At 52.1% G+C, this 27,599-nt stretch overlaps 8 protein-coding genes across 8 annotated transcripts; 2 read left to right on the plus strand and 6 right to left on the minus strand.

Annotated features, from left to right (window-relative positions):
- Positions 1–188: 188 nt before the first annotated feature.
- Positions 189–1,890, minus strand: J4E79_007434 (uncharacterized protein; the record flags this gene model as incomplete). Its single annotated transcript, XM_049356300.1, has 2 exons — positions 189–1,448; positions 1,513–1,890. The coding sequence occupies 2 exons, from the start codon at positions 1,888–1,890 to the stop codon at positions 189–191; spliced, it is 1,638 nt and encodes a 545-aa protein (XP_049209187.1).
- A 1,155-nt stretch (positions 1,891–3,045) lies between these two features.
- Positions 3,046–4,122, plus strand: J4E79_007435 (uncharacterized protein; the record flags this gene model as incomplete). Its single annotated transcript, XM_049356301.1, has 1 exon — positions 3,046–4,122. One exon carries the CDS (start codon positions 3,046–3,048, stop codon positions 4,120–4,122), a length of 1,077 nt encoding a protein of 358 aa, XP_049209188.1.
- Positions 4,123–4,508: 386 nt separating this feature from the next.
- RPS5 (ribosomal protein S5) lies at positions 4,509–5,387 on the minus strand (the record flags this gene model as incomplete). The annotated part of the gene is made up of 4 exons (XM_049356302.1): positions 4,509–4,826; positions 4,905–5,088; positions 5,195–5,235; positions 5,304–5,387. The coding sequence occupies 4 exons, from the start codon at positions 5,385–5,387 to the stop codon at positions 4,509–4,511; spliced, it is 627 nt and encodes a 208-aa protein (XP_049209189.1).
- Positions 5,388–5,983: 596 nt separating this feature from the next.
- J4E79_007437 (uncharacterized protein) lies at positions 5,984–8,097 on the minus strand (the record flags this gene model as incomplete). Its single annotated transcript, XM_049356303.1, has 2 exons — positions 5,984–7,483; positions 7,534–8,097. The coding sequence occupies 2 exons, from the start codon at positions 8,095–8,097 to the stop codon at positions 5,984–5,986; spliced, it is 2,064 nt and encodes a 687-aa protein (XP_049209190.1).
- A 4,490-nt stretch (positions 8,098–12,587) lies between these two features.
- Positions 12,588–14,555, minus strand: J4E79_007438 (uncharacterized protein; the record flags this gene model as incomplete). Its single annotated transcript, XM_049356304.1, has 3 exons — positions 12,588–13,228; positions 13,276–14,217; positions 14,270–14,555. The coding sequence occupies 3 exons, from the start codon at positions 14,553–14,555 to the stop codon at positions 12,588–12,590; spliced, it is 1,869 nt and encodes a 622-aa protein (XP_049209191.1).
- A 622-nt stretch (positions 14,556–15,177) lies between these two features.
- J4E79_007439 (uncharacterized protein) lies at positions 15,178–16,761 on the minus strand (the record flags this gene model as incomplete). Its single annotated transcript, XM_049356305.1, has 2 exons — positions 15,178–16,697; positions 16,749–16,761. 2 exons carry the CDS (start codon positions 16,759–16,761, stop codon positions 15,178–15,180), a joined length of 1,533 nt encoding a protein of 510 aa, XP_049209192.1.
- A 1,525-nt stretch (positions 16,762–18,286) lies between these two features.
- On the minus strand, positions 18,287–19,874 carry J4E79_007440 (uncharacterized protein; the record flags this gene model as incomplete). Its single annotated transcript, XM_049356306.1, has 4 exons — positions 18,287–18,915; positions 18,965–19,142; positions 19,192–19,515; positions 19,563–19,874. The coding sequence occupies 4 exons, from the start codon at positions 19,872–19,874 to the stop codon at positions 18,287–18,289; spliced, it is 1,443 nt and encodes a 480-aa protein (XP_049209193.1).
- Positions 19,875–21,224: 1,350 nt separating this feature from the next.
- On the plus strand, positions 21,225–25,306 carry J4E79_007441 (uncharacterized protein; the record flags this gene model as incomplete). The annotated part of the gene is made up of 3 exons (XM_049356307.1): positions 21,225–24,355; positions 24,420–24,896; positions 24,967–25,306. The coding sequence occupies 3 exons, from the start codon at positions 21,225–21,227 to the stop codon at positions 25,304–25,306; spliced, it is 3,948 nt and encodes a 1,315-aa protein (XP_049209194.1).
- Positions 25,307–27,599: the final 2,293 nt, after the last annotated feature.

Below are 27,599 nucleotides of genomic sequence, written 5' to 3' on the forward strand. Positions count from 1 at the left end.
GTCTTCCAACCGAAAGAATGGATGTCATGGGTAATTGAATAGATGACCTGTAATCAGTGTACACCGTTCGTATGTAGCCATTGGTGCCATCCGGCAATGTAACAAATACAGACTGAAATACAACATTGCGAAATTTTGAGCTTCAAAGCGATAGTGAGTCATTCACTACTGAGTGCTACCACTCTCACTTATACATCTCCTCGATATGTCTTGTACGTCTCCTTAAACGTGCCATGGAACCCAAAGCTCATCGGCCCCGCCATCTCAGCTCTTCCCATCTCCGTCAAGTCCTTCGCGTTGAGCACGAGCAAGTAGCTCTTCTCCGCATAGCCGTCCAAGACCACACTCAACAGTATGCCATCGTCTTCTTCCACACCTTCAGGATCAGCGATGAAGATCGCTTCGCCAGGCGTGTGACCATCAACTTCCCAGTAGATAGCTTCCTGAGTCTTGTTGTCAAACTTGACGAGGCCGTCGAAGAACGAAGACCGGAGACGGTCGGCACATCCATATGTGTAGCGATGGCGCTTGGTCAGGTATGCCGGGTTGAGCGTGGGCAACTCCATCGACTTGAACTTGTCAGCCTGGAAGAGAAGCTCAGCAGGCATCGCGGTAGGAACACCAGCGTTGACGCTCGGAAGGCGGAACTGCGCCTGCATCGGAAGACACGGCCTGCGCTTCTCACCCTCATAGTCAGGCGTGTCGATGGAAGAGATGATGTTGTCGTAGTAGAAGCGCTTGACGATGTCTAGGTTCTCAAACATGCTGAGCTCGGTGATGATGTCGGTTTTGCTAGGGTCAGAAGCTGATGGCTCTTCCCAGGCGTTGATGCTGTGGAAGCAGAAGAAAGGCATGCTTTCGTACGTTGCTACAAGTCCCTTGCCTTCGCGGCGGTCGACAACGTACCATGTTGCTTTGGAGTTTGGGTCGAAGGGTGCGATAGAGTCGACGACATTCTTGTGGTACATGAGCGAAATGCCACTCCATGTGATGTGACTGTTCCAGACACAGAGGATGACGTAGTTCTCAGTCAAGAACAGCGAGTGAATATATGCAGGCGTGCCATGGAAAGTAGCGAGAATATCTGTCTCGCCGGACGCTGCCGAGACGCGGAAGATGCGGTAGGTACTCTTGTATCCAAAGTCGAGATTGAAGTTGAACATGTCACCAGTCTGGGGGTCAGACTTGGCGTGAGCGGCAGAGAAAGGCCCTTTCAACTCCGGGTGAAGGCGTTCCTGACGTGCATAACCGCGCGGCTCCAACGTCTCTGGGTCGATCTCCTTGATGGCACTAGAATCTGTTCGGGCATGCAAAGTCTCAATGCCGCTGGTGTGACCATTAGTCGCCGGTTTCGCGCCTTTGGTAAGCTTGTCGCTTCCTGCCATGTTAATGGAGAGCGTAACACCGACATTGCGCTCATTCTGTGATGCCTGGAACATGCTCATGACCTAAAGAGATGGACGTACGGAGTCAGTGTATGTCTCACATGCACTGCGTAGAGGCTGGACTTACCTTCCAGAAGAAGCTCTCGCATGGATCACGCTTTGCAGCAAACGTAGTACTATCCAATTTTCCGGTCGTACGAACAATCTCAAGGTACTCATCCACCGTGCGTCGCGAACGGTATGTAACCTTTGCTGGGCCGTCCGCGTCCGGAAAGTCGATCTGGAAACGATGGACACATGAGAATCCATCAAACCAATGTCTTGCTGCCCAGATCTTGCCGTCGTTCGTCTTCGCCTTGTAGCCGAGCGGACCTGTCCGATAAAGTACACCTGCAGCATGCCTTGGGATGGTGCCTTTGACGGTGAGCTCCACGGGCTCGTGCTCTTCGTAGTCCGTGTCGAAGCCTGCCGTGTTAGGCCAGACATCCGTTGTTGCGACGACCATACTGATGTTCGATTGACCAATTATACGGCGCGTAATATGTGGTGACCCAGCAGCAAGGTGCCTTAATATGCCGTAGCCGAGAGATGTACGTCGCGTGAGGTAGAGATGGGCCAATCGTATGGCTTGGAGAGTGGCAATGATACGAGTCAGACAAGCGTCGACAGAGGAATGTGATGAGTCGGGGATAGATTGAAGCCAAGTTGAAGTTGAAGCCAAAGCTGCAAGAGTATAGTAATCATAATGCGGAATTGGCCAGAGATATAAAGGCAATCCAATCCCCTGCATCGTACACATGTTGGACGGCCAGACCTGTGGACAATCGGCCCATGCCTTCCGCACGTATCGTCAAGCGGTGGTATCGCAGTCCATTCCCCATAGCGATGTTACACTTAGCAGCCGTGCCCTCGGAGGGCCTGAACGATTCGGAAAGCTTATGGCTGGGGTTGAAACCGTCGATTGGCTACCCTCTCTTGACAGTGTGGAGAGGAGGGCGAATAAGGCTCCGAGTCTTTTGCTAACGGCCGTAAGGCGCACCCTCCAAGAAAAGGTTAGATATCATTGGAGACGCACCCTCCATCCAATACCCGAGTTTTGACTGGGTCCTCCACTCATGAAACCATTATCTGCTGCAATGTTTCTCTCGTACCTTGGTGATGTCCAAACTAATGCGAGGTTTGAAGGATTGAGGTTCAGGCCTCCGGTCGGTGATATGATCAGAGCGAGTATGCTATACAAATGGGGCAGTAAATACGATGGAAGCGCGCATTCAAAGAGTCATTGCGCAGACGTCTGTAAGACTCGTGCCGTGCTGACGACAGGAGCACTTCGTTGCATGTGAATGATCGCTCAAGATAAGCTAGGACCAACGCGGCACTAGCGCTCAGCCCTACAGCGGGGCTTGCAAGTTGCACCATCAACTTGACTTGACATTGTCTTTCACCCGAAGCACATTTCTAGCGCCACGACGACTACTGTTATTGCACAAGCATCGAATCCTTATTAAACTGCAGATCTCACCTCTCAATTACATGGACCGCTAGCGGCTTCCAATCGCTACCAGCCAGCCTTCGCGCGAAAACCCCGCTTCGATTTATCGACTCGCACCTCCGTCAACGCGTAAACCTGAGCATCGACTATACAATTACGAACATCACGATGGGGGCCATATTATCTCTTCCATTTACGATCCTAAATCTCCTCCTTCCGTTCACGCGATCTGGCACACCTCTGTCGCAAGATCTTCTACACACCGCAGTGCTCTGCGGAACATTATATTTCGCCCCACAAATCGGCGAATGGTACAATGCGCAACGACAAGCAGCACAGGTGGGCAATGATCAAAGAGAAAATAATGAGGAGACACATCGCCCAATCGAACAAGGTATCAGGAACCCGGTGGGAGGACAGAGGGATGAAGGAGAACAAGCACCATTAGACGAGCGGTTGGTCCTTCAAGACGATGGCGTAGAAGCGGCGCGACCACCTCGCGCCCCTACACCACCACCACACCAAGCCCACTTCGAAGATGTCCCTGAACCACAACATCACCGGCCACATACTCAAGCGCAAGAAGCCCAACTACCCGACGACGCCTTCGCACCCGGCCCCGTGAACCCCCCACCACAAAACGCGAACCGTCCTCCACCAACCCAACGTGTAGTCGGCACCAAAAAAGCCAAGTCGCTGGCTCGAAAAGACCAACAACGCGCATATAACGAATGGCTACGTTCAGAAGCCGAGATGCGCCGTCTGCAGGAAGCAGAAGGCCGTGAAGAACGCGAGGCGACTGTGGCAGCGGAAAAAGCTCGGCGAGCGGCTGTCGAGGAAGAAATTCGTGAGCGCGCGAGACAGGAGCGGGAGGAGAGGAAGGCAGAGGAGAAAAAGGAGGCCGAATTGGAAGCTGCACGACGAGAGAGAGTGGTCGCTTTTGTGAGAGATACAATGAAGGAGAGGGGCGCGGTGGACCTGGTCGACGCAGCGTACGCGGAGGGTAAAGATAGGGTGTGGGTGGAGAGATTGATCCGCGCAAGTGGACTCATGCAGCAACTACAAAACGAAGGAGGTCACATCATGATCACAGGTCACGACTGGCTTGTTAGGATTGATGAGGAGGTCATGGCCAAGGCTTATGCGGAAGCCGAGCAACTTGGAGAGAAGAACAGTGGTAAAGTCGGCTTCGAAGAGTTTGGAGCCATAATAGAGAAGGCTGTATTAGGGCGGGCGGCAGCATAGACATGTACACAAGAAGTGCAGAGATGAGATACCCATAGATGAATTTGGATGTACTGGAGTTCATCGAAGATCTACACGACTTCCGCCATTGTGTTATACATGAAGTGGCATTTCACAGCTACACGATGCCTTCCAACAGCGGGTCCGGCCTCCTCTCGCCTGTCGGTGGCCGTCAACATCACCTCGCACGCAGCAACTGCTCATCTGAACGTGGTATCGTATTGTCCATTTTTGTCATGCAACCATGAAAGAGGTCTTAATCGCCTAGGAAAGCCATGCCATGCATAAGATCCCTCATTCTGTCCGATCAAAAAACGACCAGAACAGCCATTCGAAAGAACTCCTCCCAGAGACACCATGCACACCCATACACAGAACGCACGCCTTTATCGGTTGGACTTGGCGACACGCTCGAGCTCATCCTTCTTCTTGATGGCGTACGAGTTGCTGCTACCCTTGGCAGCGTTGATCAGCTCCTCAGCAAGGCACTCGGCAATGCTCTTGACGTTGCGGAAAGAGGCCTCACGGGCACCGATGGTGAGGAGGGAGATACCCTGGTTGACACGGCGGAGGGGAGAGACATCGACGGCCTGGCGACGGACGGTACCGGCGGAACCGATACGGGTGGAGTCTTCACGGGGACCGCAGTTGACGATGGCATCGACGGCGACCTGGATGGGGTTCTGGTCGGTCATGATGTGGATCTGCAAATGTCAGCCGTCTCCCGACGCGCATTTTATGCCATTTTCGCGACTCCGAAACCTGGCAGATTGTATACGTACGATCTCGAAAGCGTGAGCGACGATGCGCACAGCCATGAGCTTCTTTCCGTTGTTACGGCCGTTCATCATGAGCGAGTTGGTGAGACGCTCAATGATGGGGCACTGGGCCTTCCTGAACCGCTTGACGGCATATCGGCCGGCGGAGTGTGAGATGTAGACAGGCGAGCGGATCTGGATGTAGTCGCTGCGGCTTCAGTTAGCCGAAGGTCTCGCAGCGTAATACAAAGTATCCAATGCCACCATTGTCCTTTTATACGGGTGTGCGGCGCGATATCGTGGGGGAAACGTACGTCAATGAGATGTCGCGGACCTCGACCTCCTCGTAGGACCACTGCGAAAAGTCAGTATTGTGCGTGTGGGCGGGAGTTGTAATAAGCCTGCCTTGTTGAACAGCTTTACGCTGCCCTGCTCGTCGGTGACATCCTTGGGGAGGATGGCAATGCCAGTGGGGTTCTCGACCTCGATTTCTCCGTTGTCAGACATAATGGCGGTTGTCGGTGTGGAAGGGAGAAAGAGGGTTGGGCGTCGAAGTTCGTAGTCGCTGTCGCAAGAGATAATCCAGGTGTTCGAGTGCGATCAATTTCGACGTTCGCTTGAACCGCCAATCGTGCGCTAGCGGGGCTTGGCGGAAGTGTGCACGCCGGGGCCCGCCCATCTCGTCTCTTGAACACCACGCGAAGAAAATGGTCCACTGCTCTAACCAACCAATGCATTGTTTATAGAAATGAATTCGTGTTCAAAAAAGATGGTGGTCACAAGCACGAATAACGGTTCACATACACAGCAACTTCAGCACAGAACACCAGACAAAGTTGAACATGTCAATACTCAATTACAATATCGTAAGAACTAGCAAGAAGCAAAACTGTGGTATATAACGCAGTCGTTGCTTGTGCAAAACATCTATGCAGACAGACAACGCCGGGAAATTTCAAATGCAGCAATAGCCTCCAACGCCATGCAATGCCGCTAAGCGCAAGGTAAAGTCGCAACAGGAAATCAATGGTATCACGACTCTCGCTGCACCCTAGTCAGCACGGCAATCACCAGCCACCTCCACAACGTCCATCTCCGATCGCTCATCTTCGTATCCGTGATACACTTCGTACCCGAGTCACAGGCGCACTAATGTCTCTGCGGTCCTTTACACCCTCGACCATCTGCTTCATCGGCGTTCCGTGACCGGCGGCCATGCTTCTAGCACGTCCTCTGCGCTCACGGATCGCTGCGAGTGCGGCTTCCCGGTCGATGCCCAGCTTGTTGAGTGACAGTTCACCCAGAACAGGGGTCTGTGCATTGGCTGCAGCGTGGGCTACAGTTGAAGGAGTCATAGGCCCACGGCCAGCCTTGAATGCTGGAGTGGCAGGGGAGAAGTGGAGGGGGATGGTAGTTGTTGTGGTAATAGTGCGAGTGAGATAGGGCGTCGTAGGCCCAGTAGGCTCCCTGTCGGGCGTCGGTGGTGACATATCCTCGTCTTCGCTGTCGTCGTCCACGGCATCTTCGTGGATGCTGATGTCTACAGCCTTGCTCTCCCTGCGGGTAGGAAGAACAAAGTCGACTCTCGATGCAGGACGGGACTGTGGCAAAGATATGTTGGCAGGCGCGACCGCGTCGGGCGCTGGTGCATCGGTCATCTCGACTACAGGTGATGGCTCTGCATGTGTGACGATGTCTGCTGACGGACGAGACTTCATAGGTGATGGCACAGAGCGGAAGGTTCCTGTGTCTGGAGAGAAGGCGACAACGGTCTCGGGCTCCTCGGACTCTGTCTTGACTACAGCATCCTCAGGCGGTGTGATGGGACGCTCGTTCTCCACAGACTCTTGCTTGATCACTACGCCTTCCATGACATCGTCTCCGTGGTTGCTGGCTGGGGGCGTAGAGATGGGTAGCGAGACCTTGATGCGCTGCATCTCGGCTTCGAGGGAGTCATCGTGGACGTAGTGCTTTCCCCTGTTCTCAGCGATGCGGCAAGAGCAGCACTGGAACTGGCACTCCATCTTCATGAAGTCGATCTGCTCCTCGGCACGCTCGCGAGCACGTCTCTCTGCTGCCAGCTCCTGCTGAATGAAGCGCAGATCAACTGCGTTCTTCTTTGGCGACACGTTTTCCTTGTCGTCGTCCTCGCGCGCGAGGTTGCGTGGCTTGCGTGGTGATCGAACAGGTGATGTGAATTCATCGGCCTCTTCCGAGTCAGCCGATGGAAGCGGTATCTGGCCTTCCGCAGCGATGCGCAGAACCTCCTCTTCTTTCAAGCTCGTCTTAAGAGCGTCCCGCTCGCCCTCGACGAGACCGAGCTTCTCTTTCAGTGTCTGCACTTCTTCGTTCAGTCGGTTGCTAACGCTCTCAATCTCCACCTGCAGGCTGTACACCTCGTTCTTGTACTTAGCCGCTTCATCAGTCTTGAACTTGACATCTGACTCGACCCGCTGCAAGCTACGCTGGACGCTCTGAATCTTGGCCTGGAGCTGCGGTATCATTGCGGAGCATCGGAGCTTCTCGTTGTTGGCTGCTATGTACTCCGTCTTGCAGTGTCTATATTTGCCCTCGTAGGACTTGGCTCGCGATGCTGCTTCCGTCTGGAACATGTTAATAGGTGGAACTGTGTAGAAGAGCATGATGTACTTACATATTTGGCGTCCATACTCTTCCACCTCTCTTCGTTCTCCTGGAAAGCCTTCGCCCACTTGTCGATGGCAGCTTTGCTCTCATGGACTCTCTTCTCAAATCTTTCCTTGGTAACGGCGTTCGCAAGTGATTCCTTTGTCTGCTCAAGTTCGTGCTTCAGCTCGTCGATGCGCACGTCGCGTCGGCTCGACGACAACTCATGGTCGCGCTCCTTCTTGGCATGTTCCTTCTCGATCTTGTTCAACTTCTCCGCGTGTCGTATCCTCTCCTTGTCCAGCAACTCCTTGAAGCGCTTGCATGCTTCCCGTGGGTCCTTAACCTCGAGGTTCTCGAACATGCCTGTGAGGGCTGTGACGGAAACATCGGAATCGGTTCGGCGGTGTGTGTGTCGTAGGGGCGAGTGGGGGCGGAGGTTGGGTGTCGAGGGCGAGAGGACTGGCGATGAGCCCCTGGAGTCGCCGTACGGAGATCTTGAGCCAGCAGCGCGGTCGGGGCTGGCAGGAAAGATGGGCATCCCAGGCGAGAAGGGTGCCTTGTTTGGCGACAGAGGCGGAGGCGGATCCATCTGGACCGGGGATTCTTTGAGGCGCGCCAACTTGACGGTTTGGGGGGTTATGTATGTTGTCGAAGGGTAGCACCTGCTGTGAGTTTGGTTGTTCAACTTTGGTAGTCTAAGGAAGTTGTGCAGCACGTCTATGTAATATGTGGTGGTGCGAGCTCAGACGGTGAGCGGTAAACAGCACTAGCCGCCCACGCGACGCTACTTCCTGCCATAGCAACGCGAAGACGCACGGACTATTGATGCGCGAACCCCACGTCATGTTCTCTGAGCAATCCGACAAGCCGGGATTGTACCCTGTCAATCAGAAACGGCTCCGCAGCTTTCGAAAAAAAAGTTACTTTTATGATCGTGCATCGCTTGGTAAATGAGTGGATTCAGTAGGTTTTCTAGATACCAGGGCAAACTCCAAAACCCAAAACATTACCCAAATGTCAACACGTGGAACAAAGGAAATTGATACAGGCGTACGAGTACAGGCCAACCCTAGCGTTTGCTGCTGCATCACCGACTTCAGTCCATGGGACCGAGTCACCAGTTTCATCTCCATGAGACTCAGGTACCAACTCCAGCGAACGCTGCATATCCTCCTGTCTGTTGAGCAGGCGTGACATACATGTCCGGGGTCGCGGAGGACGTAATAGCGCTGGTGATCATGGTAGTAGGTGCTGCTGGGTAATCTAGTGTGGAGTAAGCATTTGAGATTCGACAATGAGAATGAAGGGGAATAAATACCGAGCTGCTCAGTACCCGTGGAGATCTCGGAAGCAGGTACCCCAGGCGATGCCGGGTAATCAGTAGCTACAGGCTGAACTGCCGAGTACATTGTAGTCATGCTCCCTGACACTGGCGGAAGAGAGGTAGCTGGGACGTAGACGCTTGGCGTAGAACTGACAATTGGAGTAGGTGCTACGACTGAGGTTGAAGATGGCGTTGGCTCAAGAGGGGTACCTGAAGAAGCCGTGGGATAGCCTGGAGGAGCCGAAGATGAAGCTGGATACGCGGGAGCGACCGAAGACGACGCTGGATACGCGGGAGCGATCGAAGACGACGCTGAATACGCGGGAGCGACTGAAGACGATATAGGCGCAACAGGGTAGGCTGAAGAGAGCGCCGAGGAGATGGGAAGGGCTGATGATGGCGTCGCAGACATCGGAGGGACTGAAGATGATGGTGGCGAAACGGGGTAGGCCAGAGATGATGTCTGCGAGGTGGGAGGGACCGGTACTGATGCCGAATAGTCTGGAAGGGCTGACGATGTCGGTGAGACAGAATAGGCTGGCGATGCTGGCGATGCTGTCGAAGAGCCAGGAAGGACCGTTGCTGATGCCGAATAAACAGGAGAGTCTGACGACGATGTCTGGTACGGAGGAGGGGCAGAAGGCGACGTCGAAGGGGTGGGATGACCTGAAGGCGATGCCGGATAGTCTGGAGGGGCTGAAGAGGATTCCGGGTGCATGGGAGGGGAAGAAGACGATGCTGGCAAAACAGGGTACGCTGAGGAAAGTGACGAGACGGGAAGGGCCGGTGTTTCCGAGTAGACAGGAGGAACCTGTGTTGATGCCGAATAAACAGGAGATCCTGACGATGACGCCGAAGACATTGGAGGGACCGGAGACGATGCCGGATAGTCAGGAGAGGCTGAAGATTGTGCCGAAGAGGCAGGAACAGCTGGGGATGCCGTCGGATAATCAGGAGTAGCTAACAGGGTTAGCGGCACATTCTCATACGATTTGATAATGTGTCAGTTAACAAACCTAATGTAGAAGATGTGGCGGACCGTTGCGATAAGTAAGTATCGCTTTCTTCCTGATACGGCAGCACGGTGCTTGACGTCGGATACCCCGTTCCAGAAGGAGGCTTCGATGTAACGTTTCCTGTCGGATACGGTACGTGGAGAGTTGGCGAAGTGCCAACTGGGCCTGCACTGTGCGATACATGTGCCCCTTGGAGAGAGGTGATAGGATAGGGTGCTACTGATGCTGTCGCGGGGTTGGTGGCATACGGCAAGGGCGTATCTATCACAAGGTTAGGTATCCGTGTTCCAACAATTTCTGTCTGGGGTATACATAGTAAAACGCGCGGGAGGTGATGGAATTGAAAGACATACTGTAGTTACTTGGAGTGGCGGTGCTTTCCGAAATCGCACTGCTCGTAAGCTTACTTAGGTGGGGGGAGACAGGCGCAGGGGAAGGGCCATATCCGCCGCCAGTAGATGAAGCCACATCCGAACTAGGGGTGACAGCAGGATAGTCTGAAGTCGCTGGATTCTCAGGAGGTGGCACAGATGATTCGGCAGGATACTCCACAGTGATACTCGATACAACCGAGCTCGGGGAAGGAGCTGAAGGATAACCTGCAGTAGTATCAGATGTTGCCCGTCAACTTGAATCTGCTTGTTCTCACCAGTGATGGTAGGGCCGCTCACGGCCGGATAGGTGCCAATTATCGAAGCCGGCGGCACAATACTCGAGCCTGATAGCGTTATGGTTATGGTCCCGGAAGTAACGCACGACGTACCAAGGGATGAGGCCTGAGAAGCCATGGAAGATGATGCGGCTATGGTGGTCGGATGGATGATTCCAGTGCCATAAGGCTCGCCATGTCCGCTGTACGCGGCTCTAGGTACGACGAGAGCAGATGTAAGGGTACTGTGAAGTACAATGGACGGAGCAACCCACTGGGAGAACCGGATACCCATGATGGAATGCGGCCTTCGGCAATGGTTTCAGGTTGGCCTAGTGTTCAGGAGATGTAAGAGGAGGAAAGAATGATGCGTTGAAAGTGCTTGGGACACCATAAACAGAATGACTGCCATACATATATGTTTTCAGGACCGATCGGACCCAAGCAGCTCGGTAGAACAAATGCTAGAAGCTGTCAACATGTAACATTGATCCTTGATTGTTTCCCACGCCTCCTTTCAATGTCTAGGAATATCAGCAGCTCTGTTCCATCTCGACTGCGTCTTGCGCAACGAACTGAGGGAGGCGTACTGCATGGTTGCTCTCCATCGGCCCCAAACCTGCAATCGGAGGCTGTGGCGCAGGGTTGGGTTTGTAAAGATGGCCCCAGGCGAAGACCACCAATGCGGCCATGACGATAGTAAGCAGAAAGATACTTGTCATCAACGCAAACGATACTTCAGACGTTGATCATGTGTCTGGTTGAGGTTTCGAGTTGAGTCGAGGGCCGCAAAACGCCACGAGGATACAGATACTATGACGACAGAGTACGAGTTTCGCGATGCATGCTGAGCTCAAAGATGGGGGCTCACTCGGCTGTGCTGGGATGGATCCTTTCCCAGAACATGGAGGACTTCGTCGTGTCAGGCTGCCTTTCGTCTTCGACCTTTTCCGGCATCCCAACTCTTCTTACAGATAGTAACGTCCGATAAATGCGCCTTGGGTGTTTCCGAGAACGAGGTACTTCTCAAAAAAAGCGCACCAAGTGTCAAACAACTGCATATATTGGGTCCACAAGTCTCTGTCATGCTTCGAGAGCCACCGGTGTGCCAACTGGGAAGGCCAGGTGGCCGGCCAAAAGACGAAGCAGGACAGTCAAGGTAAACCCTCTTCCCCTGACCTCGGGACGTCAGCAGTGTACCTGGGTAGCTGCGTCCAAGATCCACGTTGAAACAACTTGTCGACTCGACTGTTCCAGCACAACGGTGGACGTAGGCCCCAGCATGCGGCGAGGATGTCAGCTTAGGCAGACGATGTACCACCGCAACGCGTCATAAGGCAAAGCATGCCCATGGCTCCAAGACAACGGCCGCAGGTACCAAGTTTACCAAGCGAATGTAACGGTTCTAGAATTAGTGGTGGTCGTTCTCAGGCAGCGATATCGGCCCTCCCTGCTCGTGGTGGATGGAAAGTGTCGTACGATCTGTGAGGGGCTCGGTAACCGAAAGCTCGAGAATGGGGGCTGGGCCGCACCTGGGCAGAGCCCCACCCCAGCGCTAAGAGGGGCGTAATTTTAGCGTCACTGCCTTGCTCATCTGGGCAAGTGGTATCGAGGTCTTGACAGCCTGCAAACGCAGCCTTGATGCAAAGATGGATTGCATGGATTTTGTATTTGATTTGGGGTGAAAAAAAAAACAGCAACGGACGATGACAATGGATATCAGAAAGACTGAACAATTTCTACAAATCGCAATCTAGTCTACATGGACTTGCAATCTGGCGCCGTGAACCATAATGAGATGTAACATAACCCGAAAACCCGTACCCATAACGCTCGCTTGACGATGACTATTATTGATAAAGACGCTCGGCTGATGACAGTCTGCAATATAACGCGATGAATATGAACGCCCGCTCGTACAGAATATGATAACTTTTAATGACGTTAGGAAGGAGACAAATTAGTATAGGAAGCATGATTCAATGTCGGCCGTATTTGAATCGTACTCGTAACAACAGCGGCGAAGGTACATCGTCGACCTGGTCTGGAAGTGTCGGAGGTAAGAATAAATAGAGTTTCGCGCCACCATATTAAACCTCCCATGGCTGTCGCTGGCGGTTGACTGTGCCGTAGGACCTCGGCTCGTCCTCTTCGAGCAGGCTTTCCATGATGGAACCTACTTCGGTATTTGTCACGGTAATGGCGTCTTCCTCGTCGAGTTTCTTCCTCATACGGTAAACCTGTACCGAAACATAGATGACGAGTGCCGTGCCTACGACAAACGCCAAAGCAGCCAGAATGATGTTGATCGGGACTGGGTTGCCTTGCCACAAGCCCTTTGTCAAGGCGTCGATTACAGTCTGCGACAGATTGAACAGGCCAGACACGCAGATGATGGTCCCGTAAACTCGTCCAAACGTAGCGAAGCCGAAGACCTTGGTCGCGTAGTCAGACATGGCGGAATAGTAAAGTGGGCGCAAGAAGACAAATAGAAGAACGTTGACATATCCAGCCCACAGAGTGGAAATAGAGCCGATGACTCCGATAGCGGCGATGATGACAACGAGGAGGGAGAGTACGCCAGGTGTGCTGACGTTATCGAGCAGTGCGCCTAAGAAGGGAGTTGCGACAACTCCAGCGACGGGCAGAGCAACGTCGAAGAAGTCGTTGACCTTTTCTGCGAGCTTGACTGATCCAAGCATGTACGTATACTGTTCGCGGATAGTAGCAACTGCGAAATGTTAGCAGTATTCAAGCGTACTGGAGGGGTTTACCAACTGAAGAAGTTCATTCGCACCATCTGGATCACGGTCAGAATAGTGAGCAGTATGAACCAGGGCGTCAGCATCTGGTCTTTGGCAGACTTGTTGTGCAGTGCACCCCAGACACCGGAGTTTTCCAATCTCTGCTCAGCCTTCTCTTCCCGGATCTTACGAGCCGCCTCATTTCCGATCAGCTCGTCAAGTCTGCTCTGTCTCTCCTTACGACGCGAGCTACGGGCCTTCCTTCGCTTCCAGATCTCGTTATCGGGTAGCTCATCATCTGAAGAATGAACGTCTCGCATAGCGTCTTCAGCTCTCTGAAGCTTCATTTCTAACTGTGCCTCAGTCTTGTAGTTCTCGGTCGGTAAGAAGGTAAGCTGCGCGATGGCGATGGCTGCTGGAACGATAAGATAGACCAGGAAGAAAGTTTGTGGCTTGAACTCCCTGTCGCTAGCATCGTACATGAGCCTGTAGAAGAGAAAGACTGCTGCTGAAGCGTCGAATGCACCCGTAACGAGCGCAACGATGCTACCCGCATACTTGGGGAAGGCGTTAGCAATCTGGAAAGAGGGCAGGAAGACAAATGTGCCTCCAAGGGCAAGGAAGAAGTTTCCGATTGTATATCCGTCAAAATGCTCGATCTGAAACGCGAGACTCATTAGGATACTTCCAAGCGCGAGACAGAAAGAACCGGAAAGGAAGCAAAGCTTGGGCCCATAGCGATCGAGCAGGGTACCGACGGGGAGAGCAGAAACATTCGCCGTAGTCGATGCCAAAGAAAAAAAGAAGTTCAACCTGAGATCTTGCTCGAAGCAAACTTCAACGTCGGCATCCACCTCTTCGGGTGTGCACAGATTGCTGAAAACGCCTTCCTTGATAAGAATTGGCTTCAAAGCTGCAAAACCGAAAACAATGCCGCTAGCGAACCAACACGCAAGAACCGTTACGATAACCTGTGCTGTAATCGCGTGTTAGTGGTCAGAACGCGAATGCGATGCATCCAAACTTACCGATACGCTTGCCCGTCGGCACCTTGTATGGCGTCAAGCCTCCTGGTTCCTCGCCCGGTGCGAGCTCCTCGGGTTTGGGTATTATGTCGTAACTGATAACTCTCCTCACGCTCTTTCCTTGTGCGCTCAAGAAGCCAGCTCCCGAGATGGCGCTCTCAAGAGAAAGCCGACGTTCCGCAGCATCCTGTCGGCTAATCTGGCGGTCGACAGGCGGTAAGAACAAATCTACCAACGCCTCCTCGCGATCAGTGCCCTCTTGCTGTGTAACATGCTGAATCAGCGACATGGGAAGTCTGCAGCGAGGCGCTCGTCGTTAGAAACGCAGGGCAGAGTAGACGTCTGAAGAAAAGAATCAAAGGGGCTGTGAGTGTTCGGCTCGTCGAGGGCGAGAGAAGCTAGAAAAGCGGAGGAGCGGAGTTAAATTGATGCGCGTGCCCTGACACGAGACCCACGATCTAGACATAGCGATCGCGGGGGTCACTTGTCACATGCAACAAATTCCGGCATCACGGAGCCGTTGGCTATGTTGTGTAGACGTCAATAGACGCTCCTGCAACCATGAGAATCGAGTATACACTGTCGGCGGGTACGCTGCATGCTCGCTTACTAGAGAAACGCCGCGAAACGTCTAAAATGGTCGGCCTTGTCGCGATTGATTGGTTCCGCGCTGGTCCCAAAGCGGAAGGTTCATCGCCGATCTCCCCAACCATCTTCCCGCAGGTTCCATGAGTTGCAACCCTTGGATTGCGGCGCACAGGGTCTTGATAAGAGAAAAGCAAGCAGTATGAGGCTTGATAAGGTCCACACCGCCAGTTTGTCAGGCGCAGTATTCAATTCTTCAGAAAGGCGATACACACTCAGGGTGTTCGCAGTCCTCCCCGTCGCATTCTACACAAAATGCCGCCTATCTAATCTTTGTGGTATACGTTCGCATCGAAGTTTGTAGGAAATTGGTCCCGTCCTTCAGCATCGCTTCGCACCCAGACTGCAACACTGGTGCCTGGGCAGTTGAACAGTCCATAACCTTCGCTGTCTATCTCGACCTCACTCTCCTCCCACCCAAGGATGTCAGTCCACTTCTCACCGGCATGCATCTCGCCAACAGCCATCTTGATCTGACCCGGTCCGGCGTTGCTCATTACACACGCCAGACCCGCTTTCTTGTCCCATGTTCCACGACGCACAAACCCGATGCAGTTGGCTTCGTTGAAGTAGTCCTCCTGTGTTCCGTACGCGAAGAGTTTTCGTGCGAGAATGAGGTCAGCGAGCTTTCCACCACATGAAGCAGGCGTCTCATGCGGCTCTGAGAGACCGTAAAGATCGCCGTAGAATGGGCATGGGTAACCTTCCTGCCTCAGCAGAATGAGAGCGTAAGCAAGAGGCTTGAAGAAGCCCTCGATCTTCGTCTCCATCACCTGCCCAGGTTGTGTGTCGTGGTTTGTAACGACTGTAACAGCATCGGTAGGACGCATTTGAACGAGTGTGTTATCGTAGACCTTCCTCAGGTCCGCCGATTCGCTTGTCGAGATGGACCCGAAGTTGTTCAGGAGAGGCGAGTCGTAGAGAGCGAACTCGTGGTTCATATCGTCGAGCCAATCGCTCATCTCTTTTACATCTCCCGACCAGAACTCGCCGACCACGAAGATGTCGTCTCCACACTGTTTGCGCAAGTTCTTGATCCATTCATTGGTAAATCTTGAGGAGAAATGCTGCACAGCGTCGAGCCGGAAGCCCTTCAAGCCAAGCTCTTTAGTGATCCACACGCCCCAGTTCTTGACGTCTTCTTGAACCTCAGGGTGCGAGTAGTCAATGTCGGCGAACATCATGTAGTCCGCGTTGCCTTGCTCATCGTCCACGGATTGCGACCAGCCTTTGTTGTCACCTAGGATTTTATAGATGGCTTTCTTCTCGGTGGCTTGGTCCCAGTCGGTTCCTGAGAAATGCTCCCAGTGGTATTTCATCTTGGAGTACTGCTCGCCACGACCCGGAAAATCGAAGCCTAGCCATCCCTCGATTTCAAAGGCATCAGAAACCTCCTTAGTGCGATCATTTTCGTCAACTTCAACAACACGGCACTTCTCCGTCTGGTCGGCTCCAGCCTTGTGGTTCAATACGGCATCCCAGTATAGGCCCACGCTATGCTCCTTGGCGACCTTCGTAAGTTCGAGTAGCTCTTCTTTGGTTCCCCATTTGGTTCCCTTTTGACCCTTCTGCTCAAATTCGCCGAGGTCGTACAGGTCGTAGATGTCGTAGCCAACGCCCTGAGGGTTGGCACCTTTACAGCCAGGGGGTAGCCATATGTTGGTAATACCGATGGCTTTTAGCTTAGGAAGCTCCTCGGCAAGGCGCCGCCAGTGCTTGTGATCATCCGGGACGTTCCATTCGAAACCCTGGAATAGGGTTTCATTCTCTGGTGTCGGCTTCTGTTCTACAACGTTGTTAGATTTGAATTGCGGAAAGGGACACCATCAACACACACCTTCAGAGCTCATTGTGAGTATCAAGATATATGTCCTAAATCACAGAGAGTTGCTTCCAAATGGTTGTGGGTAGCAGAGGAATTTGGTTGAGCAAGCAGAGTCTTCGCCAGTGCCATGGTCAGATTTAAGGAAAACATTATCGCTGATAGCGCGTGAATAATCCTGCGTTGGTAGGGGCTGAGCAGGTTTGTCTATCATGTACCCTGCGTTTGCGCTGGCTACCAAGCGTCCAAGTAAGGCGCACGGGTGGTGAATGGGGCCTGGAAGCGGCGCTGTTCAACAATCTGCGCGGATGACGTCAGCGTTCAGCTTCCATCCCGCGGGACTCCAGGGCTTCAATGGGGCGAAGACACGTCGCCAGAGTGTGAACGAAGGACGACGACAATCGCGGTACCATTAGCGTGACACCACCCGCGGCTACCCAGGTAGTATGTAGTGTCTCTAGGTTGCATGCGGACATTTGCGGAATGATCGTCGCTGTTGCGACAGCCGCGGCGGAATCTACACAGGTCTCTGCAGCCTACATCAGGGTTGAATTGGTAGACAAGTTAATCCAATAATAACGTGACCTTCAGAGTTCCCAATTCGTGCACCATGTTCTTTCACCAAGTTGTAGCAGTCATACCTTTCCAGGCTGGCGGGGAAGGGAAAGCCCTGAAGGCGCGGTGGTAGCTAGTCCGGTTCAGGGAAGGCGCACTCTACCTAGGTACAATGTGTGCCATAAGGGTGTAGGGGGGGTTTCGGCAATGGTTTCCCAACGATTTTGACTCAATATGCTTGGCAAAGGCTCGTGCCCCTGACATGGTCGGCTTAGCCGACATTGGCACAGATGTGGCATTGTATGTGGAAATGGTGCTGTGTGTAGCTGTTGTTATATATCACAATATCTTCGTTGCAATCGCTTTGCGCAGCTGATAATGGGAGGGGAAAGCGCTTTGTATGAAGATGCTGCGGTGATGATTCGTGTTGTGAGAATGATTTGGGGACGATTTTCAGACTATTGTCAGCTGAACATCATTGTGAAGAACGCTATTTGTACACAACCACGGTTTCTTAAACACATACGTGGCGCACAAGATGTTGGAAGTACAAGTGATTATGTTGCAAAGATTATGGCGACATCATGTGAAGATTATTTGCTCCGAAAGCCGTGTGCGCAATGACGATGCATTGGCAGAACCTGACCAGCGCACATCCAGGTATGCAGGTGACAGCCGCCGATCTCACGACATACCAAAAGCAGTACCGCAACAGCAAGGAGATGTTCAATTAAGCAGGAATTATCATAATATTAATAAAGCAGAAGTCAAAGAGGTTGTGTGTGTGCTGAATTTATCAGCTATTTGTTATCTAGTTATATGTCTTCATATACATGCCACCAGGCCATCCATTACTTCCATCTCTCGTATCCTGCCAAGTAAACCTTGGTGAAATTCCGACTCTGCTAGGGGTATCAAAAGGGTATCTAGAATCTATCATGAAGTCGTAAGCGGCGTGCTAAATTATAACAGAAATAAAGATCATGAAATGAACATCACTACTGCTCCGGTTGAGCCTCTCCACCCTCTTCATCTCCCTTCTCCTCGTCATCGTCGCCGGTATCAGTGTCGCTTGAATCTGACGACTCTCTGCTAGAAATAGAAATGGCCTTACCATTAGATCCTGTCTCATCATCCTCATCCTCATCCTCAGCAGCACCAACCCTTTTCAGGTTGAACAGCTTCTCTATCGACTTGTGTGCTTGCGCCGCTTGATCATCATCATTCTCATATCCTGGAGCTCGCTGAGATCGATACGTGTCTTGAGCATCTCGACCCATGGCTTCAAGGCGGGGATCAAGCAACGTCGAAGTCGACTTCTCCTCTGGCTGTCTCTTCCTCTTCTTGGTCTTCTTGGTCTTGCTGCTTGATGGCGCTATGAAGAACGTATCATCATCCTCAGGAAGAGGGACAAGCTGAGCAGCAGAACCGGAGCGCTTCTTGGAGTCCTCATTCACTGGTACGAGGAGAAACTCGCTCAGCGCTGGCTCAGACTCAAACTGCTTGATCTTCCCAAGCCGCTCCCATAGCGCCACATAGCCCTTATCATCATAGCGTCGATTGGTGTGGAGGCCGGCGTCGTAGTCGAGGTGCATCTTGGTGGACGAGGCGAGATTGACGAAGATGGCTAACATCAAGTTAGCAAGAATTCCATAAAAGCTGACATGTGTACTTACTTCTGCAATAGCGCCTGGCTTCTCTGGTAGAGCCTGAAACATCTACAGTGCGCGCAAAGTAGAAGACAGATTTGAAATTTGCTACGTTGTATGCCTTGTCGAAATATTTGTTGAGGGTGACAACATCGGTAATGTCGGTGAGGAGCGGCTCCTGTTCAATGCGCTTCTTGACATAGCCCTTCCAAATTGTTAGCGAAAGCTCATTAGAAGAATACCAATTTACATACCTTCATGTTCTTGCGTGTGTCAAATCCCCATTGTGAGCATAATCCCTTGGTACGCCTTTTTGCGTACGTCAAGATCTCATGGTTCAATCCAATCCCATCAAGACCGCCAAAGTGATGCCTGATCGCCTTGAGGCAGGTCTCAGGAGAGATTGTTCGAAGGTATAGCAGGCGGTGTCCATAGCGCATACTCAATATGCGTGCATCAGTCGAGTATCCTTCTTGCTCAGCATCGCGATGCTTGTATGCGCGCTTCTTCTTCTTCTTGGGGCCGGCTTCATCGTCGTCTGAGCCGTGGTCGCTCTCGAGATCGAGGGCCTCACGATCCTATGATTTGTTAGTATGATAAAGAAGTAAACCATCCAAGGACTTACAATCTCTTCCGCTCGCAGATCCTCTAAGTTGAACCTTGTCTCAGCAACCTCAGGATCTACAGGCGTTGGTGACTCATGTTGCTGGATGAATAGGGAGTCGTTTGGTAGAGTGGGAGTCGGTTTACTCTTGCGCGACGTGGTGCTGGGCGTAGGTTGCTGCGAGGGTGAAGGTTTGGGAGTTGTAGCTGGTAGTGTCTGCGATTGAGCTTTTGATTTGTGTGAGTCGCTTTTCGATTTTCGCTTTTTTGGCTTGGGCGTACTTGTTGATTGGCTTGCAGGATTTGGTTTTGCGCTGTCGTCACCGCGCGGCATAGCAGGGACGTCGCGTGAAGTGAGAGTGGAGTACAGAATTGATAATAGACACACCAGCAATCATCAACAATTGAATTGTTGAAGGCTGAAAAAAGAATTGAAGAAGCGCAGAGAAGAAAGGCGGTACAGGCGAGCGGCGTTGAAGTGTGGGTGAGGTTGAGATGGGTAGGAGGTTGGGTTGCGGAGTTGACGGAGGTGCTTGAGCTTGGACCATCACTTGGCTTGGCAGCCCCACTTCCCCTTCACAAATCCCTCCCCGCATTCACATCGTACATACGACCTTCTCCCCTCAATACCCACCCACTCAGATATTTACAACAGCACCCGATGCGCGCGCAGCATCCGCTCCCATCTTGAGATTCCGAGAAGCCTCATCTCGTAGCTACCTGCACCTCTGGAACCTCTGCGGTTTGCGCGGGCGCTCGCGTCGCAATCCCAAGTCCATCGCCGCACTTTTACATCCAGGTACGTCGCACAGCTCTTTCGAGCATATGCACATTCCAGATCGGTCACTCCTCTCCTTCTCGGTATCGCATTTCGTCAATGGCACGCGACGCCATTTTGCGACAGCTTTTTCTGGCCCTGTTCGCCTTGGAACTCTTTTCCGGTCCTGTACGCACACACAAAACCACACCCAAACGCTTCCATTCACACCTGCAACGCCCTCCTCGCGCACAGGATTTCGCACGGATATGATCACAATCGTATTGCGAGGCGGCTTCAATACGTTGTATTGTGGTCGTATCGCGATCCGATTTCTGGTTTGCCGACTACAAGCATCCTGTTCATTGTCTTCCAGGATAGCGACCCAACCACAACCAACATGTCTACTATGGCAACATCTTCCTTCACTGTCACATACCGGATCTCGCATACTATTTCCTCATATTAGATATGTCAAATATGCGCTGGCGATGGCTGACCAGACCAGATAGAAGCTCCATTACCACAGCGGCAGACATCCTCAGACACCGACCCCCATCCACAACCCCAGCGACGTGAGATCCTGTCAAGTCAGCATCCTCTCCATACCTCCAGCTGTCTGGATCTATACCTCCACTAGATCTGAGACCCTCAGATCCTGCTCTGGGATTTTGAGGTTTCACTTTTTGACCGGTAAGCCTTCTGAGGTTTGGGGACTTCATTCCTTCCACCCTATTTGGATTCCTTAGGACTGGTTATAGATTCCTATCTCATACCATCGTTACATCGCTGCCCTATTTGCCTGGCTTCTGAGGGTTGTTTCTGTTTACAGGAACTCGATTCTCGATAATTTGACATATTTGGGATTATTTTTATCTTATTTTTGACCCTTTGCTAATTCAACATTTCCAGATATGCGACTCGATAATGCCTTTCCTACCAAAATATCTCCGCCGAGGAGATTCCAGCCAGCAGCGTGGCAGACCTGAACCGCGAACATCGAGACCCGGGCGACCTTCCACCGAGCGAACATCAGACGAACACAAGAGCAAAAAGCGACGACGCGTAGGCAGTCCAAGTCCTGTTCGGGAGGCTACACCTGTTACGCAGACTTCAGACGATTTGCCAGAGATCGGTGGCATAGAAGACTGGGTAGAAGATGCCATTACACATGAGGGTGGCGAAGAGGCGCCTCCTATCGAGCCTCAGAACGCGACGGCACTTTTGGACAAAGCAATTATCGATGCCATATCTAGCGATCAGCCGGCTGTGGACGAATTGGACCTTACGGAGCCCGCTCCCAATGCCGTGGATGTCAATGCGCTCTTCCAGGAGATGATGGCGGATCCGTTACAACTCTACCCCGGCAACGCTTCAGCCGAGCCAGCCAATCTTCCAGACGCATCGCTCATGATGAGTATGGCGCAGGCAGCCATGAACGTTGATGAGGTTGAATTCATGGGTGTCGGAGAAGAGGAGACAAGAGCAGATTTCGCTGCAACACCAGCCAGCGATTCTACGATGGCCCCGCCGCAACTCGGCCAGGCGACCGCGATGCATGATCCTAGCGAACCTGTGCCCCATGTACAGCGAGACTTCACAATGTCACCCTTCATGACAGCCTTCTCCGCCTTATGTGACCACAACAATATGTCTCGGTCAATGTATGAGGAGCTTCGCAGTGTACTCATGCTACTCGACCCTCTCCCAGCAGAGATCAAGGCTCTTCCGAAACGAGTGGAGACTCTGAAGGAGTCGCTGCGATCACAACTACCGGCCGTGCCTATGCGGTCTCGTATCCTCGAACTCGATCGCTCTCAACTGCCGACCCGGGCCACACACACCGAGAAGATGCTCCTGTTCGACATGAAGGAGCTGTTCAAGTGTATGCTGCAATCCAAGTCTATGCGCAGCTCAGATCGCATGTTCGTCGGTATGGGCCAGTTCGTCGACAACCCTACGGAATTGTGGCACTCTCCATGTTGGCTAGGATCTGTCCGCACTACAAGCGGTCAATATGCCCATCTCAAGGACGGCAGCCCTATTTTCCCATCTGATTATATTTGGTGGTCTACAGACAGGGACAGTTCGCAACATCTCGCCCGCGTTCGTTTAGTTGGGGTTGACAAGACGTCAACCGCGAAAAAGCGAAAAACACTTGGCAAAATCATCATCCAGGCGTCGCGAGTGTGCACGTTCGAAGAACTTGGGCCAGATCTCCAACGCTTTGTCCACGATGACGATGCTCCAGCTATAGAAGATTACCAGACCGAGTTCTTCTATATAGAGGGCGATTCTGGCCTCGTGCTGACTGAAGACAATGTTCGTTCCGTCGAACAGTCTGTACACATGGACTATGGCTACGGTTTCAAATCTCCGCTTCCTGAGACGTTGTCGTATATCCGTCGCGATGAGAAAATCGTCATACGTCGCGTCATCAACCCAACGAAGGGCATTCGCGCCTTATCTCTGTTCCCACCCCACCGAGCAGAACTAGAGCTGCAGAAGGAAGGCCGCTCACATTTTGTAGAGAAATTCGACAAGAACAAGGATGAAGTCGTCTCACTCCCGATGCTTTGTTTCATCGACGCCTTCGGGCTTTACAAGAACATGTATCGCTCTATAAAAGGAGTGTACCTGATCATGAGCTTCTTGGATGAAGTAGAACGCAGTCGCAAGACCAATGTCGTCCCACTTACCCTTGGTCCGTACGCCTCTAATTGGGAGGACGTGGTTGACTCGCTTATGCATATGCGCGATCTCGACCGCGGTACCACAATCACACTCCAATTCGGCACCAAGCAACACATGAGGATGGTCGACGTCTTCGTATGTGCTCCAATCCTGGCGTATACAGGGGATATGTTGCAGCAGAATGAGAACTCCGGATGCAAAGGCCCCACTGGAACGTATGGCTGCCGACGCTGCTATGTACCAACCGAGATGAAGGGCGATTTGGACTATGACACCACCACCAATGGCCGCTATTATCATAGCACACTGCGCATACGCGAACAGGCGAAAAGCCTCACCCAGAACGCGAGGAATAAGCTGTTCAAGGACGTCGGCTTTTCTAGCAGCGAGAGCGCCATCTACCGGATATCCCCATCGCTTGATCCTCTCCGCTCTACGCCTGGCGATGCTGCGCACTCTGAGTTCAAGGGCTTGAGTGCTAACATGCAGACTTTGTTGTTCCACGGTATACTTATAAAGCGCTTCCAGTCGGTTTTCACCGAGCTTCTCCAGGACATTGGCGCCCCGCCAGGCTGGCCGCAGATCCCCTCACCCGAATTTCACGTTGGTTCGTACAACATGCAGGAACACGGACGAGCGTCAATTATATTCCCAGTTCTCTTGAGGATCTGGCTTGAGGATAGCTTTGTGGAACCTAATTACCTAAAAGCAATCAAAGAGCTCGTGGGTACGCGACTTTCAAGACCGATTACTGGAGTTGAAGCAATCGTTCATTGCTTCGCCGCCTTCGCTCGCTCAAATTCCATACTTGTCTCCCCTGCCATGAAGCGCAAGGATAAAGAAGCTCTTCACGGCGTGCTGATAGATGGTCGGCGGGCGTACCAAGATCTCATGCGCGCAGCAGCAAATGCATCAATGAGTAAGAGGGATGCAAGATTCGGAAGTCCAGCACCGGGAGGTCCTGGATCTAAACGTAAGGCGAAGTCTTCCACTACACAGGCAGCAAGGAGATCGTCGCTGCGCCAGACCACGCTTGCTTCGAATGTCGAAGCATCCCGCCCATCACAATCGCCTGCGCCATCTCCAATCGCATCCCGTGAAGCATCGCCGGTTCTATCTGAGATCGTTGCTCCATCTGACGGAGTTTCTGTTGCTGCTGCCAGCGATGATCAGCGAGCTCTCATACAAGCTGCCGGTCCCACGCGTCAAGAGCGAGATGCAATGGCTATGCAGAGGACGATTACAACTTACATGAACTCGATCGCTCTGCCCAATGTCCACACCGGTTTACACTTCTTTGATTGGGTCGCAGAATATGGGAGCGCTCGGAATGTGCTGACGTTCCTTGGAGAGTACAAACATTCGTAAGTCAATAATACCTCGCTCTCCTCTGTCATGGTCTACTGTACTAACAGAAAACTCTCATAGCGATTTCAAGACGTACATTACCAAAACGAACCACCACAATGCCTCAGCCACGCTTATGCAACACGAACAGCGATTGATCACGATGCAATTCCTGTTGTCTGGTGCATTCGAATCGACCGATCCAGATCTCACCAAGACGCTCCGCATCATCAACGAAAAATGCCCCAAACTCTTCGCACACCTCGGAGCGGTACAACAGGCGGGTCACAATTTGGATGAGGATGTTCAAGCATCGCTTGGTATAGAAGCGGATGACGGTCACCAAACACCACTTGTGTTCAAGCGCGTCGGAACCAAGGTGGTCAAGGACCGGGAGGATAATTTGTTGCATATCCACCGCCCGCAGGATATGCACATGACGCATCCCTTCATCAACCTCTTGGTGAAGGCGTACTCAAAAGATTACAATATCAAGAACCTCACAGAGCTTGGGAAGGGCAGCTTACAATACTGCGAGCAGTTCTCGTTCCTGCCTCGGTATGTACAAGATCACCTGCAGCATTCATCTCTCTACCATTAAATAACCAACCTGCTTACTATATTACAGGAAGGCAAAGCGGCGGGTTCAGTTCAAGGTCAACAACTTTATTCGCGTACGCGACACACGTATCGCGCGCATCGACGGAGTCTGCGTTCACGAACTGCATTCTGTCCAAAGGCTTTTCGCTATCGTCACTTTAGTCAAAGGGGAGTTTCCAGACATGGGTGTTCTCCAGGCTGCTGAAACTGAGCCGATCGACCCTCTCTTACAGCTACCCATTTTGAAGATGGGTAAGAAGCGCACCATCGTCGGACTTCCCAACATTCACAAAGATCGCATGTGGATTGTTCCCAACGTCAAGGATAACAACATGCTTTACGTACCTTGGGATATCTACTTTATGTAAGGAAGGGAGGGTCAGCCTTCTCGCGGATGGTGGTTACGTGAGGCGCACGCTGTGTTAGGTTCACCCTTGGAGTTGTGGTGAGATTTGGGGATTGTTTACCTTGCGATGATACCCTTTTCATTGGCGTCACGGTAATTACTTTTCTGTTCTTTGCGGCTATGAAGTAATGCTTGCTGCTATACTTTTAATTGTCTTCGCTATCTACAGCGCATGGCGCAGCGGTGAGACGCTGCATAGTGAGAGAGCACACTTCATATACATGAAATTGATACCAACTACAACAGCAACAATTATGAAATCCAAATTAAGTGACTGTAGTAAAATATAAAAAAGAAATAGTAATGTTGCCGCTGATCCGAAGATCGGCGAGGCTGACCGGAGCGGTTGGCTGGTGCAGGAAGGGAAAGGACCACCCCGGGCTGCCTGCCACATGCCAGCCCAAACTTCCGTCTCGTCTCTCACCTCAGCCCCTCTTCTGCATCGTGCACACTTCGCCATCTACCACCAGTCAATGACGAATATACAGACGAAGATGCGTGGCATGCATCATCGTACATTCCTCACTTCAGCATCCACTCCCCAGGACGGCACATATGACCCAGGCAGAACAAGAGGGCAACTGCCCATACCAAACATTCACCATTGTCGAACAACTCTTTGGCCAGTATGCAGCTTCGGGATCAGCGCTTCATATCCATCTATTTCCTAGTTTGAATAACAGCTCTCCATCACATCGCGTTGCGCTGAAACGGTAGCTGAATCAGGAAGTTTTGTCAAACAATCGCGACACCAATGCCATATTGCATGGCGATAAAGGCACGATATTCTCATACTGACATCGATATAGCACTGAATCGCGACATCTGAAACCCCTACCAAACCCTGGCGACACCAACAATTGCGCGTCCACCAGCAGCCAAGATGGCGCAACACCCGCTCGGTCGAGAACAACAACATCATAAACGCGATACGATCAAGAGAACAACGATACATATATTCGGAAAAAGGGCGACCTTACAGCAAACGGCGACTCCGCGCACATGCGCAGGCGGCGACACCAGAAGAAGACGTATGCCAAAAGCGGGGTCGAAGCCGGCGGACGCCCATGGAACAAACATATAAGCTGGCGGCGACAATACGTTATTATCGCAATAATAGGATCGAAATGTTGGGTGGGTGGCGACAATGTCACTTTTGACTTGTACGTTTGAGCTGCCGAATTGGTAGAGAAAGCGGAATATGAGCTCGGAACAGGTGGCCGAAACGGCTAAGTCCACGTCGCAGGTGAGGGTGAGTGAGGGATTTATTTCGCCAAGTCCGCGTTCACCGGGCGGTGAAAAGTCAAAAACATGTCGAGGTGACGGCGGTTTTGAGTGTCCAAAATGCTGATGAAATGTCAGTCTCGACCAGAGCGGTAGACAGCAGATGACATCCTCAGACAGCGACCCCCAAAGAGATAGCCAGGACCGTTAGATCCTGTGGGATCACTATCATCGCTATACCCTGGCCAGTCTAGGTCCTCACCCTTACAGGATTAGGATCCCTAACTCACCGCTCTGGGCACTTAATAGGTGACTAGGGATTTTGGTGGTGAGTGGTGATTCCATTCCTTCCTCTGGGAGCGTCTTCCAAGTTTCCTGGACCTCTTCCTAATCCATTCCAGATCCTAACCTCAGATCAGGTGGCATTCCTCATCCATACCATCGAAACATCCGGTTCCTTCCACCTGGCTTGATGATGTTTTTCGCTACTCTCTTCTTGATATTGCTTCAGCCAGTATTTTTTCAGGCTTATTTGAGCATTTGTACTTTGTTACACTTATGGATGTGCAAATTCTAACATTTTGCGACAGTGCCTTCGGCGGTAATCACCTAATGTTCATACATGCGGCGTGGACATAGCCATTTCGACTGCTCGCTCGTCCGCACCTGCGACGCCGACATAGCCGTTTCGAGTCATGGATTCCAGCCGCACATCGCTTGGACTTGGCCAAAATCTCCTTGTTCCCTCCCACCTATGGCATGGACTTGGCCGTTTCGACCGCTTGGACTTGGCCAAAATCTTCTTGATCATCCCCACCTGTGGCATGGACTTGGCCGTTTCGACCGCTTGGACTCCAGGTTTGCACTGTGATCTTCGCCGAATGTTTCCTTGTTCAAGCCCACTCGCAGCATGGACTTGGCCGTTTCAACCGCTTGGACTCGGATGGGCAGCGCGTGGACATGGCCGTTTCAGCTCCTGCCCGGATGTACCGACCCTCACCTGCGACGTGGACTTAGCCGTTTCGGCCGCT

The sequence above is a fragment of the Alternaria viburni genome (genome assembly GCF_023758015.1).
Source record: "Alternaria viburni strain BMP 2772 chromosome Unknown scaffold_16, whole genome shotgun sequence".
NCBI classification, from domain to species: Eukaryota; Fungi; Ascomycota; class Dothideomycetes; order Pleosporales; family Pleosporaceae; genus Alternaria; species Alternaria viburni.